At 43.9% G+C, this 16862-nt stretch overlaps 1 protein-coding gene across 1 annotated transcript in view; it reads right to left on the bottom strand.

Annotated features, from left to right (window-relative positions):
* Positions 1 to 364: 364 nt before the first annotated feature.
* The window catches only part of CNKSR3 (CNKSR family member 3), a gene marked incomplete at its 5' end in the record, with an annotated part of 47664 nt that continues 31166 nt past the window's right edge, over positions 365 to 16862 (bottom strand). Inside the window, 4 exons of the mRNA XM_017891928.1 lie at positions 365 to 1170; positions 4752 to 4841; positions 5336 to 5544; positions 8986 to 9110. Coding sequence (XP_017747417.1) covers positions 872 to 1170; positions 4752 to 4841; positions 5336 to 5544; positions 8986 to 9110 — 723 coding nt within the window. The remainder of the gene's footprint in view (positions 1171 to 4751; positions 4842 to 5335; positions 5545 to 8985; positions 9111 to 16862) is intronic.

Below are 16862 nucleotides of genomic sequence, written 5' to 3'. Positions count from 1 at the left end.
TGTAACAGGCCTACACTTAAACCTCTGCCTCAAAGGAGAAATCGGATACTTGCCACGTTATTGCAAAGTCAAAGCTGCTACACTTACAAATATGGTATATAGTTTAGAAAAATCAAATCAAGGCCGGGTGCGGTGGCTCAAGCCTGTAATCCCAGCACTTTGGGAGGCCGAGACGGGTGGATCACGAGGTCAGGAGATCGAGACCATCCTGGCGAACATGGTGAAACCCCATCTCTACTAAAAAAATACAAAAAACTAGCTGGGCAAGGTGGCAGGCACCTGTAGTCCCAGCTACTCAGGAGACTGAGGCAGGAGAATGGCGTAAACCTGGGAGGCGGAGCTTGCAATGAGCTGAGATCCGGCCACTGCACCCCAGCCTGGGCGACAGAGCCAGACTCTGTCTCAAAAAAAAAGAAAAATCAAATCAAAAATGTTTTCTCACTGGCTTTTTCAGATAAAGAAGTTGGACCACAAACCAACACATCTGTGTGAAAATAGCCACCAATTTTAGTCCCCCCAGCCCCTCAGAGAGGAACAATGCCACCAGTCCCTCACAATGACCATAATATCTCTGGCCAGGACTGCGATTTCTAATGTGTGTCTCCACATTTTGTCTTTGGGGAAGCAAGACAAACAGGCTCTACTCATTTTCCTCCTTTTGTCTCCACAAGCCAGCACCTAAGATCCTCTGAATTTGTTCCCATCCAATCCTGCAAACTTCCAAGAAGGGCAGTACATAACTTTTCAAAAAAAAAAAGAAATTACATAAGGTCACTACATAATACTGAGGCTGAAACGGGAAGAGGCTGTCCACTGTAAAAGCAAGGCACTTGGGGCAGGAGCCAGGCAGGTGGCCTGAGCAGGGTCCCTCTCAGTGAGTCAACAGTTTCAGGCGCGTAAACCAGCTGACCAGGAGGGACGGTTCTGTGGACGAGGACTTCGTAGCTGAGGAGCCCGATTTCTTTTTGGTCCCATCCTCCTGGAACGGAATCGTGGCGCTGCTGTGGAGATCTGAGTTGACGTAGCACCTGCTTCCTCGGATGTAGTCCGCACCCCGGACCAGATGCCGCTCGGTCGTGGGTCTGGAGAACCGGTATGGGTGAGAGGAGCTCTCTTCGATGATCGGGGGAATCCGTTCGTTACTGAAATACCGGCAAAGGGCGTCCTCCCCTGTTGACAGATAAAGTCCATTAAAATCACAATCCCGGTGGGGCGCGGTGGCTCAAGCCTCTAATCTCAGCACTTTGGGAGGTCGAGGCAGGTGGATCACGAGGTCAAGAGATCAAGACCATCCTGGCCAACATGGTGAACCCCCATCTCTACTAAAAATACAAAAATTAGCCGGTGTGGTGGTGGGCGCCTGTAGTCCCAGCTATTCAAAGAATCATTTGAACCCAGGAGGCAGAGGTTGCAGTGAGTCGAGATCGCGCCACTGCACTCCAGCCTGGTGATAGAGTGAGACTGTCTCAAAATAAAGAAATAAAAGTCACAATCCCCTGCACAGTGCTCTTTGGAGGGCCCTCAGCCTGCCCAGACTTCTGCCACCACCCTGAATGTGGGCACCATACCCTGCTCTCCTCCCTGGATTGGCCACAAGGTCCCACATGTAGCTGAGCCCACCAATGGGTGCTCTGGAAGCAGAAATGGGAAAGATCCCTCACACTTCAGGCTGCTTTAGCACCTGAGAGGTAACACACGGGGCTCCTTTAATGGGTGGGGATCAGAGACTGTAGTGCCCTGCGATGGCTGAACAAGAATTGTTTATGCATTGTTTAATGCAGGACATTAAAGTCAGGCATTCAGGGACATTCCTGAACAAGGAAAAGAGTGATCCTGCCCTAACAGCCAGCAGACCCCCTGGGATGGGGATGGAATGTTAAGAAACTTAATACAAAGTTAAAATACGGGACACTTTGGTAACATGTAGCATCCTTGTGAAGCAGAAATTCTACACCCCAAAATATGCAAAGATCTACGGGCATGGATGCTTACTGAAACATTTATTTTTATGCTTATTTTTATTTTTTGAAACAGGGTCTCACACTGTCATTCAGGCTGGAGTGCAGTGGTGCCATCTCAGCTAGTTGCAGCCTCCATCTCCCAGGCTCAAGTGATCCTCCCACCTCAGCCTCCCAAGTAGCTGGGACTACAGGTGCACACAACCACACCCAGCTGGTCTCAAAAATCCTGAGCTCAAGCGATCTGTTCGGCTCAGCATCCCAAAATGTTGGGATTATAGGCATGAGCCACCACACCTAGCCTACTGAAACATTTAGAATTTGAAAAAAACAAACAAAAATAACCTAAATTTCTAAGAGTGGCATGTTGAATAAATAGGCACTACAGCCATAAGATGGCATACTAATACGGCTATATTCTTTTAAAATATGTCTAGATAATATTCATTTTTACATAGTATTATTGAGTATTTACTTCTCCACTTTTTTTTTTTTTTGAGATGGAGTCTCGCTCTGTTGCCCGGTCTTGAATGCAATGGTGTGGTCTGGGCTCACTGCAACCTCCACCTCCCAGGTTCAAGTGATTCTCCTGCCTCAGCCTCCCAAACAGCTGAGATTACAGGTGCCCGCCACCACACCTGGCTAATTTTTGTATTTTTAGTACAGATGGGGTTTCACCATGTTGGCCAGGTTGGTCTCGAATTGCTGACCTCGTGATCCACCTGCCTCGGCCTCCCAAAGTGCTGGGATTACAGGTGTGAGTCACTGTGCCCGGCCAACTTCTTCCATTTTGCACTTTTTTCTAAGTATATAAATGTGAATACAGGAACAACTGGAAATCACACGAAACATTCACAGTGATTATTTCTTAGGCTGGAGAAACAGATTCCAGCTGAGTTTTATTTTCTCATGCCTTCCACGTTTTTCAATGTACTTGCTTTGCTTTTGTAATGAAAGGGGAACAGTCACATCTAAAACGTGCCCATTTTTAAAAAGCCACATGTTGTGTAAGTCTATTTATATGAAATGTCCAGAATAGACAAATCCACAAAGTAGATGAATGCCTGTCAGGGGCTGAAGGAGGACGGAATTGGGAGTGACTGCTAAAAGGCACAAGGTTTCTTTTTGGGGTGACAAAAATGTTCTGGAATAGTGGCAGCTGGTGCACAACTCTGTGAATATACTAAAACCCACCTGATTGTATATTTTAAAAGGCTGAACTTCATGCAATGAGTTATATCCCAATAAAACTGTTATTTTTAAAGTGGCTGTGTGTAGATGGATACCTTTATTCCAAAACAATCATGCAAGAAAAATATGGAAGGAAGTGTGGAGGGAACAAGTATTTTTCCACTTCCCAATTTCACACCCCCTAACCCCGACACTTCATCTTTCCATGTATAAAATAAATAAAAGGCTCAACCCAGACTCAGAAGAACGGTAAGGAAGATGTTAACGTGTCTAAATCTAAACAAAGGACAGCCCTGCCACCTGCTGACTGCTCCACAGATACTCACACGTTAACTAAGGTGATCTTGAATGGTACCCAGGCATCTCTCCCTTTTTCACTTTAGCGTAATAGAGGTGATATGCATACTTAGGTGACAAACTTTACCAAGTCCCTAGAAAGGGTGAGGGGTCAATCAATCCCTTTGGAAGGTTAGGCCTCCAGAATTTTTTCTTCTTCCTTTTACTATCTAAAGCCTATTGTACTTAACTTTTCAACTGCCCTTTGTTTCAACAACTGCAAAAACAATGTTATAGTGTTCTGCCAATGATGATAATCAAATGCAATCTGGCAATAAAATGAGAATGTTTTAAAACATTTCACTCAAGACTAGTGTAATAACCAGTGACTTTGATTACAGGGTGAATTAAACACAAATTTCTTTTCAAATAGTAATTTCCTTCTAACACAAGAAGGATTTGGAAGAAAAAAAATCCATGTTTGTTCATCAGAAATCAAACAAACTCCAAAAATAAAAGTAACAAAATCTAGAATAAGATTGTTTAATGAAAACTGGGCATGGTGGCACAGTGGGTCTATAACACCAGCTATACAGGAAGCTGAAGTGGGAAGATCACTTGAACCCAGGAGTTCAAGGCCAGCTTGGACAACATAGTAAGATTCCATCTCAATTTTAAAAAATAAATTTTAAAAAAGATTGTCTAACGAATAATTTATTTCTATTTATTAAAAAATTAGACCACTGGCTGGGTATGGTAGCACATGCCTGTAATTCCAGCACTTTGGGAGGCTGAGGCAGGAAGACCACTTATGGTTAGGAGTTTGAGACCAGCCTGGACAACATATTGAGACCCTGTCTCTACCAAAAAAAAAAAAATAGCTAGAAGTGGCAGTGTGGACCTGTAGTCCCTGCTACTTGGGAGGCTGAGGCAGGAGGATTGCTTGAGTCCAGGAGCTCAAGGCTACAGTGAGGTATGATCATACCACTGCACTCCAGCCTGTGCAACAGAGCAAGACCCTGTCTCTAAAAAATAAATGAAAACATAAAAATTAGACCATTAAAGTCTACAGCCTTTTTACAGCACTCAATGCTAATTAGGATATTTACAATCACTAACTAGGATGACGTAATTTTGCCATTCTAGAAATAAGTAGGATCTTAAAGATCTTCCGCAGTCCTGATTTTATAGATGAGAAAATGGGGCTCAGAGAGGCCAACTATTCAGTCTACTTATTATAACACATTTACAAACAGAGGTGAAACCAGGGCCTGGGTCTGTTCACTCCCCATTTGCTGCTCCTTGGTTTGCTTGACTTAAACATACCTTTCCTGCCATGACCTCGAGGTCTGGCAAAAGGGTCCACAATCCCCATCCAGTTCCCATCAGCAGGCATGGACAAAGGCCGTGGCTTGCCTTCAGAGGGACGAGAGAGAAGGTGACAAATTTGATGAGTTCTGGAACTTTAGTGAATCCTTGCCTTTATTTATAACTTAGACCTCACAATATCACACCCACTTAGACAGAAGCAATAACAAATTTTAAAATAAGAAAAGTATTTTAAAGCACTGTATTTCCATAGCAGGCAATTAAGATAGAGGCACATTAAACTTGAGCCTGTGAGTCTACAGAGCAAAGCAACTCCAAAGCTAAAACCCAGGCACTGAAAGTTAAAATTGTAACATGATCTCACCCAGTTGGGCTTTGATGCCAGGCAGAGTAATGACTCAACAAGGATCCGCTTGAGAGAAATGAATAAAGGTCTCATACTTAGAATTTCATTGAGGTTTATGTTTTCCTCAGATTACTCTTCAAGTCTGCCAAATTCATCCAACAGTTCCAACTAAGGCAGGGGGCGGGGAGGAGAAGTCAAGGCCGACGGCAGAACAAGACAAACACTCGAAACTTACCATAAGATGGTGTTTTCTCTCTCATTTTTGTGGGCAGAATGTTGGTTTCCACCGAATAACCAGGCAACTGATCCGAGTCGGCAATGGTAAATCTTCGTCTCCGGCTTTCCTGGTCCAAGAAGGAATTCGGGGACTCTGAACCCTTAGGACCAGGCAGTGGTTGTTTGCACTTACTGGACCCTCCATAAACAAAACTGCCATTCTCATCCCTGGAAGATAATATGGGCAATACTTAAGTTGTTTACAAAGATGTTCTCATACTGAAGAATTCCAGCAGTCCTGCTACCTCCACACACAGAAGATAACTTAAATTCTCCTTTTCCACTGGGGGAAAAGCGTTCCTTTTGTCAACCCCAGTTGCCACTCAAATACATACAGATCCTATTACACTAGAGCCAAATACCATGATGTGATGAAATATAAGAATAAATGCAGGCCAGACATGGTAGCTCCTGCCTATAATCCCAGCACTTAGGGAGGCCGAGGCAGGTGGATCACCTGAAGTCAGGAGTTCAAGACCAGCCTGACAAACAAGGTGAAACTCCATCTCTACTAAAAATACAAAAATTAGCGGGGCGTGGTGGCGGGCACCTATAGTCCCAGCTACTCGGGAGGCTGAGACAGGAGAATTGCTTGAACCCAGGAGGCAGAGGTTATGGGTAATGGAGCGCCATCCTGGGCAATGGAGTGAAACTCCATCTCAAAAAAAAAAGAAAAAAAAAAGAGTAAATGCAGGGTTTTTAAAATAGATATATCTAAACAAATATACCTTTGAAAAGACAGCTCTAGTTTTCCTGTGCTTCTGTGTGTAGCTGAATATCCTATTTACTACAGCAATCACACGTTAAGGTATGCTCTAGCAAACCATGTTTTTCATGCCAAAAGTTGTATCTTTGCCAAAATCCAGCAAAAAAGACTCTTGATATATAATGAAGTTATTATATTTGAAAACCATGTCAAAAGATACAAAGGAACCTTTCTTTTTTTTTTTTTTTTTTTTGAGACGGAGTCTTGCTCTGCCACGCAGGCTGGACTGCAGTGGCATGATCTCGGCTCACTGCAAGCTCTGCCTTCTGGGTTCACACCATTCTCCTGCCTCAGCCTCCCGAGTAGCTGGGACTACAGGCGCCCGCCACCACGCCAGGCTAATTTTTTTGTATTTTATAGTGGAGATGGGGTTTCACCGTGTTAGCCAGGATGGTCTCAATCTCCTGACCTCATGATCTGCCCGCCTCAGCCTCCTAAAGTGCTGGGATTACAGGCGTGAGCCACCGCGCAGCCAAAGGAACCTTTATAGTAACCAATGGAGAGTGATTCTTTTCTGAACCAAATACTACAAAACCAACAAAAGTTGGATCACCGATTCCATCCTAATTCTACCTACCTGTCAGTTTAAAGTGTAGGATTGAGTCCAAGTTACCAGCTGATTAGATTTTTCTGCACTTGGTAAATTCCATTAGGCAAATCAGGACAAAAACTGCTAGACAAAATACAGAATCAACTGATTCCCAAAGCAATCTACTAATCAGCCATGCCTGTGTGTGGTATTCCCAGGTGGGATGGCACCCACCTACCCCTCCCACCCACAAATATATCTCCTTCCATACCTTTAAACCTGGCATATAACTCCCCATTCACAAAGTTTCCATGACTCATGACTGGTTTCTTGGTAATCCATTCACATTTTTCATTCCTCAGAAAATCCTCCATGGGTGGTGTGTTTGTGCACTCTCAAAAGCGTCCTCCCAAGCAGTTTAATCCAGTTCTCTTTCTAGCCCCAGGTTCCTTTATCTCTCACTATGTACACACCACTCCTTTTCTTGCCACTACTCCAGCAACCCAGACAAGAACACTCTGGATCAAGGGAGGGCATCCACCTCCAGTTTCTGATAAAACAATCCACACATTAGTCATCGTGGAATGCTGTGCTCTCTATATGCGGAGGCAAAGACTACCTGTAACTTTAAACACACTTAAGATCCCGCGAACCAGAATGCCCCGATCACCTGAGGTACATTCGTACATGCTGTAATAAGTTCTGAGTAAACCAAGACTCAAGGAAACAGAAAACATCTCTGCACCCAAAACAGAAGAAATACAATGAAGCAAATACCTCAGCTTCAAATGAAAACTAGTAAACAACAAATTCTGATATAAAGTAAAATGTCACTGTAATAAAATCCAGCCTGAACTTTGTTTTATGAAATATTATAGCCTAATCATATATTTCTCAATATATGCTTGAATTGTTGAATAAGACCCTGGTAGTTCTATAGGGTCAAGGACCAAGTCTGTTTTGTGTCAGATGGTAACCCAGACCCAATACTCAGGAAAGATATGCTGAATAAATGAGCCAGATTGTCTAGTTTTATCAACATATATAAATATGTGAGTTGATTAAAATAAGCCTAGATCACACCTAAATCATCCTGTACACTCTATATACCACCCTCATTATACCATACAGTATTTAAGTTAGCCATGAAGAAAGCAACTATTTTTTAAGAATTTATGGTACACACACACACACACACACACACACACACACACACAAATATGAAATGTTCATACCTACAGTCACATGGGTTTGCGTTTTCTTGTTTTTGAGACTAGGTCTCACTGTGTTGTCCAGGCTGGAGTGCAGTGGCGTGCAGGGTGTACTGCAGTCTCAACCTCCTGGGCTCAAGTGATCCTACCACCTCAACCTCCTAAGTAGCTAAGACCACAGGTGCACACAACCACACCCAGCTAATTTTTAAAATTTTTTGTAGAGATGGGGCCTTACTATATTCCCCAGGCTGGTCTTGAACTTCTGGGCTCAAGCAATCCTCCTGAACCGGCCTTCCAAAGTGTGGAAATATCGGTGTGAGCCACCATACCTGGCCACATAGGTTTTTTTCAAGTTCTATGAAGAACACATCTTTCTCAGCAAAATCAAGCTGCAACTCTCATTAATCTCACAGAAATACTTATCATCTATCCCCTCAAGATGAATTTACCATGGAGTTAATGAAACTTAACCTGCAGGGCCTCCAACAGACCCTTCCAAGGTCCCAGGAGAGCATGTTTTCATTCATTTTTCAAAAGGTATTGCTATATCCTTTTCTTTGTTTCTTTTTTGAGACAGGGTCTCGCTCTGTCACCCAGCCTGGAGTGCAATGGCACAAACTCTGCTCACTGCAACCTCCACCTCCTGGGCTCAAACAATTTTTCTGCCTCAGCCTCCTGAGCTAGGACTACAGGCATCTGCCACCACACTCGGTTAATTTTTGTATTTTTTTGTAGAGATGACGTTTCACCATGTTACCCAGGCTGGTCTTGAACTCCTGAGCTCAAGTGATCTGTTTGCCTCAGCCACCCAAAGTGCTGGGATTACAGGTGTGAGCCACCACACCTGGCCAGTATTGCCATATTCTTTTCTCAAAAGGGTCCTCCCCACCAAACTGTATAGCTTCAAGCCCCACAGAACCTAGATCTGTCCCTATATTCCTATAAAGTAAGGCTGATCATACTTCTAATGGTAGTTCAAGATTCATCCCTGTCATACTGTGGCTCAGCAACTTCCTCTCTCAAGATCCTCTTTTCACACCACCATTTACAAACACCACCAACAGGAGACGAGCCTACCATGACAATGGACAGCAACATACCGGGGAGAGTAGGGAACAGCTGGCGGAGGAGGAATATAAAGATCCAGGATGGCTGACTTCTCCTTCTTCAGCGAGGTATCCATAGTGCTTTCAGGGGACTGGGTTGTCGTAGGTGGAGGTGAGGTCTGAAACAGGAGTAACACAGCAATGCAAAGAGTGGAGATCAATTCAGAGATGATTCTTGGTGTTCATTTCCCCTTCCCCAAACCAACACCAACCCCGTGTCTGAACAGGGACTGAGGTCATTCATGTGTTTATAGATATTTGCAATATTTAACTTACATTCTTCTTTGAAACCCTTAGAATTAGCTGAGAGATTTGAAAGACGATGTATAGTGGCAAGAAGCAGAGGCTTAGCAGCCAGGTGCCAGGGTTATGATTCTAGCTCTGAGGAAATCACTTAAACATCTGTGGCCTCCCTTTCCTCCTCTGTAAAGGAGTGATACTGATAATATCTCTTGCATAGAGCTGCAGTGAGAGTTAGATGAGTTCGTTCATGAAAATTATTAGCAAGGTCGGGTATGGTGGTTCACGCCTGTTATCCCAGCACTTTCGGAGGCCAAGGTGGATGGATTGCTTGAGCTCAGGACTTCGAGACCACCCTGGGCAACGTGGCAAAACCCCATCCCTACAAAAAAATATAAAAATTAGCCTGGTGTGGTGACACACGCCTGTAGTTCCAGCTACTTGAGATGATGAAATGGGAGGGCTGCTTGAGCCCAGGAGGGAGAAGGTGCAGTGAGCCACGAGTGTACCACTGCACTCCAGCCTGGGTAACAGAGCAAGACTCTGTCAAAAAAAAAAAAAAAAAGGGAGGGAGGGAGGGAGGACAGGACAGGACAGGACAGGACAGGACAGGAAAGGAAAGGAAAGGAAAGGAAAGGAAAGGAAAGGAAAGGAAAGGAAAGGAAAGGAAAGGAAAGGAAAGGAAGGAAAGAAAAGAAAAGAAAAGGAAAGGAAAGAAAAAGAAATCAAATCAGTAGCCGCACTACTATTGACTAGAAGTATTGTTTGGAACTCTGGATGTGACCCTGGCTAGACTTACTAGCTGCTTCTTTGTTTGTTTTGTTTTGTTTTCAAATGGAGTCTCGCTCTGTCTCCCAGGCTGGAGCGCAGTGGCGCGATCTCGGCTCAGTGCAACCTGTGCCTCCTGGGTTCAAGTGATTCTCCTACCTCAGCCTCCCAAGTAGCTGGGATTACAGGTGTGCACCACCACACCCAGCTAATTTTTGTATTTTTAGTAGAGACAGGGTTTTGCCATGTTGGCCAGGTTGGTCTCAAACTTCTGACCACAGGTGATCCGCCCACCTCGGCCTCGCAAAGTGCTGGGATTACAGGTGTGAGCCACCACGCTCGGCCCTTATTAGCTGTTTATTGTTGAGCAAGTCACACAATATCTCTGTGCCCCATCTATAACATGAGAATAAATAGGGACAAGAATAGTATCAACATAGGGTGCCTGTGAGAATTAAGATCACACATGTAAACAGCTTAGGACACTGCTTTCCCATAGTAAATACACAACCTTATACCATTTGTTTTAGTACTATATATACATATATGCATTCATATATGTATATAATCTTAATTTCAAATCCACATGGCTGAATTTGAACTATGATATTGGTCTCAAAGGGTTGGTTTTTAATAAAGGGTTGGTTTTATATTGGTTTTTAATATCTCACGTGAGACCTTCAATCTTACCTTTCTACAGTCTAACAATGACAACAATGATTTTTCTGGTTGGTAAAGAACAGCAAGGAAATCTTGGAGTCAAGGCAGGGAAATATTTGGTGATGGCCAGTGAGACTGTGCTAAGCCCTGGGCAGACATAAAAAGCTACCCTGGTATGTGGGCGCACACCTGTAATAATCCCAGCACTTTGGGAGGCTGAGGCAGGTGGATCACTTGAGCTCAAGAATTCAAGATCAGCCTGGAAAAAATAATGAAGCCCTGTCTCTACTAAAAAAAAAAAAAAAAAATTACCCTTCAACACTGGTTGTGATGGAAGAGCTCCCTGAAGTGAAACTGTGACCTGATTCTAAGGATTGAAAGGACTGACTAGCCAGTGTGATGGAGCTACACATGGCCACCAGGAGGTTCACAGAGGACAGCTCATTTTCAGGAGAGATAGCAAGTCACAGGGGCAGGGACTGAGCTTTCAGTCTTCCAGAGTAGAACCCCATATTTTAAACCTTGGTCATTAATGCATAATCTATCAATTCTATTCAATTTGTAATTGATTGACATCTCAACATGTCAATCTTGGACCATATCTGAAAACAGGAGGCCAGGATCCAGATTCTACAAATCTTAGAAGCAAAAGTAAACTAGAACATTTCCACAAAATTGATACTCACTGAAAATACATACATTGATAATTACTTCTATATCAGTAACTCTCATTTACCAGGAGTGTGGCATCAAAACAGAGTGGTGAATGCCTTTTCTATGACAGGTCAACAGAAATGATGTTGAAAAACTTAAGAGCTCTCTTCTGGGAAGGGTGGGTGTCCAGGCACAAAGAATAATGAAGAATGGAACACAGAGAAACCCCCAGGGCTGGGGGCTAACTCTACAGAGTATTTGTCTACCAGAGCTTATATTCTGAAAATATCCTGGGCACATCACAAGAACACTTGGTAACTAAGCTATAAAATGGTGTCTGCATTTTTATGGTAATTATCTCCCTGGGTCACAGGCAAAATTAGGTGTCTCTATCTCTCACCACCACCTCTTCCCCAAACTGCACAGTTAGTGGGACTTGGCAGGAAAGTAGGCAAAACCAGAGAACATTGCAGAGTGTCCCTTCTTAAGTGAACTTCCAGGGACCAACACTAGCCTGTACTTAAAAATTATTTTCACTCATGTTCTGAACAGATCCACGTGAATTTTCCTCTATTGCCTCAAACTCAATTATGCTCAAAATACCCAACATCTCTTCCCTCCAAATGGCCTCTTTTTTGATTTTCCAATTTTTGTCACCACCCAGGTTCCCTGTCACATTGGGCACTTGCTTCTCCCTGGCCTTGCTGGCCTTTCTCACCCTTACCCCAAAACATTTTCTAATAGTCAACACTATTAAAGAGCAGAGCATGGCTTAGAAAGATTACATACCTTGACTAAGGGTCCCACAACAGCTAGTAAGTGGCAGAGCTGGGACCTGAACTCAAGTGGTTCAACTCAGAGGCCACATTCGTAACCACCAGGCTGTGCTGCTTCCTGAGCCCTTCTGATGTGCTTCCCAGTGGCCTCCAGCATTCTTAGTCTTTCACTAAATCACCCGTCACCAGCCTTGCCCAGGACCACATTGCCCTGTATCTACCCTTATACAGCAGCCTCCCTTCTGGTGGTTCTTATGTTTAGATGTTGTTATGTGCTGAACTGTGTCCCCTAAAATTCCTATGTTCAAATTCTCACCCCCAGTACCCAGAAAGTGACAGCATTTGGAGATAGGGTCTTTAAAGAGGTGGTTAAGTTAAAACGGAGGTCATCAGGGTGGGCTCAATCTGACATGACTGCTGTCCCATAAGATTAAGACACAGACACATATGGAGGGAAGACCACACGAGGACAGAGGAAGAAGACCACCATTTGCATGCCAAGGAGAGGGTCCTCAGAATGAAGCCAACTCCACTGACACCTTGACTTTGAACTTCTACCACCTTGTACGGCAGCCCTAGCAGAGTAATAGAGGTATTAATGTCAAAGCAGCTGTCAACCTGTCACCTGTGGGAGAAAGCCCATGCTCCTCAGCCTGACACTCCATACCTGCCATTATAGTCTCAGGCAACCAGTCCAACTTTATCTCCCAGCCTCAGCTCCAGAGAGTCTGAGCTACTCATTCCTTCTGGTAGAAGCTCTGGAGCCCACCTAGAGTCTCACTGCCACCACTACCACCCCCCGCTGCTGGGGGTGCCAGCCACTAAGGCTCATGGCTGCCCGTTCTTGGAAGAATGGCCCTCAGCTGACAGAGCTGCCTCGCCCAAGCAGGGCCACCAGAGCCCGGAGCTGTGTGGCTCCACCAGGATGCTTCGTCCTGCATAGTAGGTCAAGGCTACGCTGCCCCTGAGAGGCATCCTTGCTGCTTCCCTGTCATCATTCTGCCTTCCTCTCTCCCTTACCAGTTTTATTTGGAGCACATACCCTCAAAAATTGCTCTCACAAGGATGTGCATCTCAGACTCTGCTCTAGGAAACCTTATCTAAGATACTGCCCTTCTCTGATGGTGGTCTATCTATGTTTTGTGAGTGAGTGTGTTTAAACAAAAGCATTCATCTCCTCTATGATACATGCTCCCATCTGCCAATGCAAATCCCACCTACCCTCCCAGGCTCCCACCTCACAGTCCATACCTCTCTCTCCTTCAGAACCCAACATTTATCTCATGCAACAATGAGCAGGCAGAGCAAGCATTTGGCAGGCACTCCATCAATTACCTATGCAGAATTAGCACCTCTGTAATGTTAAGTATCATATTCTGAGAAATCCAAAAAAATCTAAGCACGTTTAAATTTTACACTGACCAATGTAAACAGAAGCAGCTGGGATATAATCAATAGGCTTGGTTATGGGCAATGATTTTTTGGCTCTGACCGCAAAAGCACAGGTGACAAAAGCAAAAACAGACAAGTGGGATTACATCAAATTAAGAAGCTTCTGCATAGCAAAGCAAATAATTGACAAGACAAAGAGTCAACCTAGAAAGTATCTGCAAACCATATATCAGATAAGGGGTTAATATCCAAAGTATATAAGGAACTCAAAGAACTCAATAGCAAAAAAAAAAAAACAAAACACACAAAGAACCTGATTTTAAAATGGGTAAAGGACCTGAATTCACATCACTCTCTTGCTTTCTTTTTTTTTTTTTTTTTGGAGACAGGGTCTCTACTCTGTCACTCAGGGCAGATGTAGTGGTACAATCAAGGCTCACAGCAGCCTCCCAGTCTCAAGCAATCCTCCCCCCTCAGCCTCCCAAGTAGCTGGGATTACAGGTATGTGCCACCATACCCAGCTAGTTGGTTTTAAAAAAAAATTGTTGTAGAGACAGGATCTTGCTTTCTTGCCCAGACTGGTCTTGAACTCCTGGGCTCAAATGATCCTCCTGCCTTGGCCTCTCAAAGTGCTATGATTACAGGTGTGAGCCCTGCAGCCAGCCCCGAATAGACATTTCTCAAGAGGAGATATACAAATGGCCAACAGAGATATGAAAAAATGTTCAACGTCAGTAATCATCAGGGAAATGCAAATCAAAGCTACAGTGAGATGACAGCTGGCACCTGTTGGAATGGCTACTATCAAAAAAAAAAGGTAAGGGTGATAAAGATGTGGAGATGTAGAAATCCTAGCGCATGGCTGGTGGGAATGTAAATTAGCAGAGTCATTATGGAAAACATTATGGAGGTTCCCTGAAAAATGAAAAAGCAGCCTCACTACTGGATACACATCTAAAGGAAATGAAATCAGTATGCTGAGGAGATATCTGCACCTTCATGTTCACTGCAGCATTTTTCAAAATAGCCCAGGCATGGAGTCAACCCAAGAGTCCATCAACAGATGAATGGATAAGGAAAACGTGGTGTATATACACAAGGGAATGCTACTCACCCTTAAAAAAGAAGGAAATCCTGCCGGGCGCGGTGGCTCAAGCCTGTAATCCCAGCACTTTGGGAGGCCGAGGCGGGTGGATCACGAGGTCAGGAGATCGAGACCCTCCTGGCTAACACGGTGAAACCCCGTCTCTACTAAAATACAAAAAACTAGCCGGGCGCGGTGGCGGACGCCTGTAGTCCCATCTACTCGGAGGCTGAGGCGGGAGAATGGCGGGAACCCGGGAGGCGGAGCTTGCAGTGAGCCGAGATCACGCCACTGCACTCCAGCCTGGGCGACACAGCGAGACTCCGCTCTCAAAAAAAAAAAAAAAAAAGAAGAAGAAGAAGAAGGAAATCCTGGCCAGGTGCGGTTGGCTCACGCCTGTAATCCTAGCACTTTGGGAGGCCAAGGCGGGCGGAACACCTGAGGTCAGGAGTTTGAGACCAGCCTGGCCAACATGGTGAAACTCCGTCTCTACTAAAAATACAAAACTTAGCCAGGCATAGTGGCAGGCACTTGTAATTCCTGCTACTCAGGAGGAGGCTGACAGGAGAATCACCTGAACCCAGGAGGAGGAGGTTGCAGTGAGTGAGCCGAGATAGCGGCACTGCACTCCAGTCTAGTCAACAAGAGCGAAACTCCATCTCAAAACAAAACAAAAAAAAGAAGAAAAGAAGGAAATCCTATCATGTGTGACAACAGGGAAGAACCTGGAGGACACTGTGTTAAGTGAAATAAGCCAGGTACATATAGACAAATACCACATGATCTCACTTATATGTGGAACCTAAGAAAAAAAAATCTAACTCTTAGCAGAGAGTAGAATGGCAGCCGCCAGAGGTTGGAAGGAGTGGGATTGGGGAATCCTGGTCAAGGGGTACAAAGTTTCAGTTAGCCAGGAAGAATAAGTTCAAGAGATCTATTGTATAGCATGGTGACTATAGTTAAAAAATGCATTGCATGCTAGAAAATTGCTAAGTTGCTAAAACACGTGTAGATTTTAAGTGTTCTTGCCACAAATAAACATAAATGGTAAGCATGTGAGGTAATAAATGTATTAATGACCTTGATTTAGCCATTCCAAAATGTAAACATATTTTGAAACACTGTGTTGCACAATACAAATATATACAATTTGTATCTGTCAATTAAAAAGTGAGTTGTAAAATATGTTCGGTTATTATTTATAAACTGACTGTAATTATGTTCCCCTCTTGCCCTACCTTTATTTCTGCGAGTTTTTGTTTGTTGGTTGGTTTTTGTTTTTTTCAGACAGGGTATCACTCTGTCACCCAGGCTGAAGTGCAGTGGTGTGATCTTGGCTCACTGCAACCTCTGCCTCCTGGGTTCAAGCAATTCTCCTGCCTCAACCTCCCGAGTAGCTGGGATTACAGGCACATGCCACCACACTCAACTACTTTTTGTATTTTTAGTACAGACGGGGTTTTGCCATGTTGGCCAGGCTGGTCTCGAACTCCTAACCTCAAGTGATCCACCCACCTCAGCTTCCCAAGATGCCGGGATTACAGGCGTGAGCCACCACACTCAGCCTCTGAGTTATTTATTTTTAACCTCTCCTCTGTGACACCATAATCTTTCCATAATCTCTCCAGTACCTTGCCTCAGAAAGTTTCAAAATTGATGGTTTAAGACTATTGTTCTTCCATGGGAAGACGTACAATAACATCAAAAATAGTTACAAATAAACTATAATCTCAATGTTATAAAAGGGCATTATAAGGTTATTGCTTTTCATTCTTGGTTTATGAAACAAACACTAAGGACCAATGGCATAACAAGGAGTGTGACCAGTGAGTGTGATCTACCCAGGTGTCAGCAATAAGGGGGTATATTGTTTGAAAAGAATTTAAATAAAACTCAGTCAGTTTGTCTTCTATTATCAGCACAGATTGGCAGTACTACATAATGTCTAAATAATGGTGTGATACTGCTCCCCATGGGGTGGGCTGCACTCACTGCCCCCAACCCTGCCTTGGTAAGGTGCTGCTGAAGACTCAACCCCATGTGGTCTCTCCAGCATTCGTGTTCAAACAGTATACAGTTATGTAGGTATGTGTTTGAAATGAGAGAGAAGGACTAAAGGAGCTTTCTGCAGTGATGGAAATGTCTGTATCCACCTATCTGATATGGGAGTTACTAGCCATATGTGAATATTCTGCACCTGAAATGTAGGCAGCGATCCTGCAGAGATTAACTTTTAATGTCATATTATTATTATTATTATTATTATTATTTTTTTTTTTTTTTTTTTTTTTTTTTTT

The sequence above is a fragment of the Rhinopithecus bieti genome, unplaced genomic scaffold (genome assembly GCF_001698545.2).
Source record: "Rhinopithecus bieti isolate Rb0 unplaced genomic scaffold, ASM169854v2 scaffold_1583, whole genome shotgun sequence".
In the NCBI taxonomy this organism is placed as follows: Eukaryota; Metazoa; Chordata; class Mammalia; order Primates; family Cercopithecidae; genus Rhinopithecus; species Rhinopithecus bieti.
The sequence above is the reverse complement of the archived record's forward strand: the minus strand, read 5'-3'. Positions and strand labels throughout refer to the sequence as shown.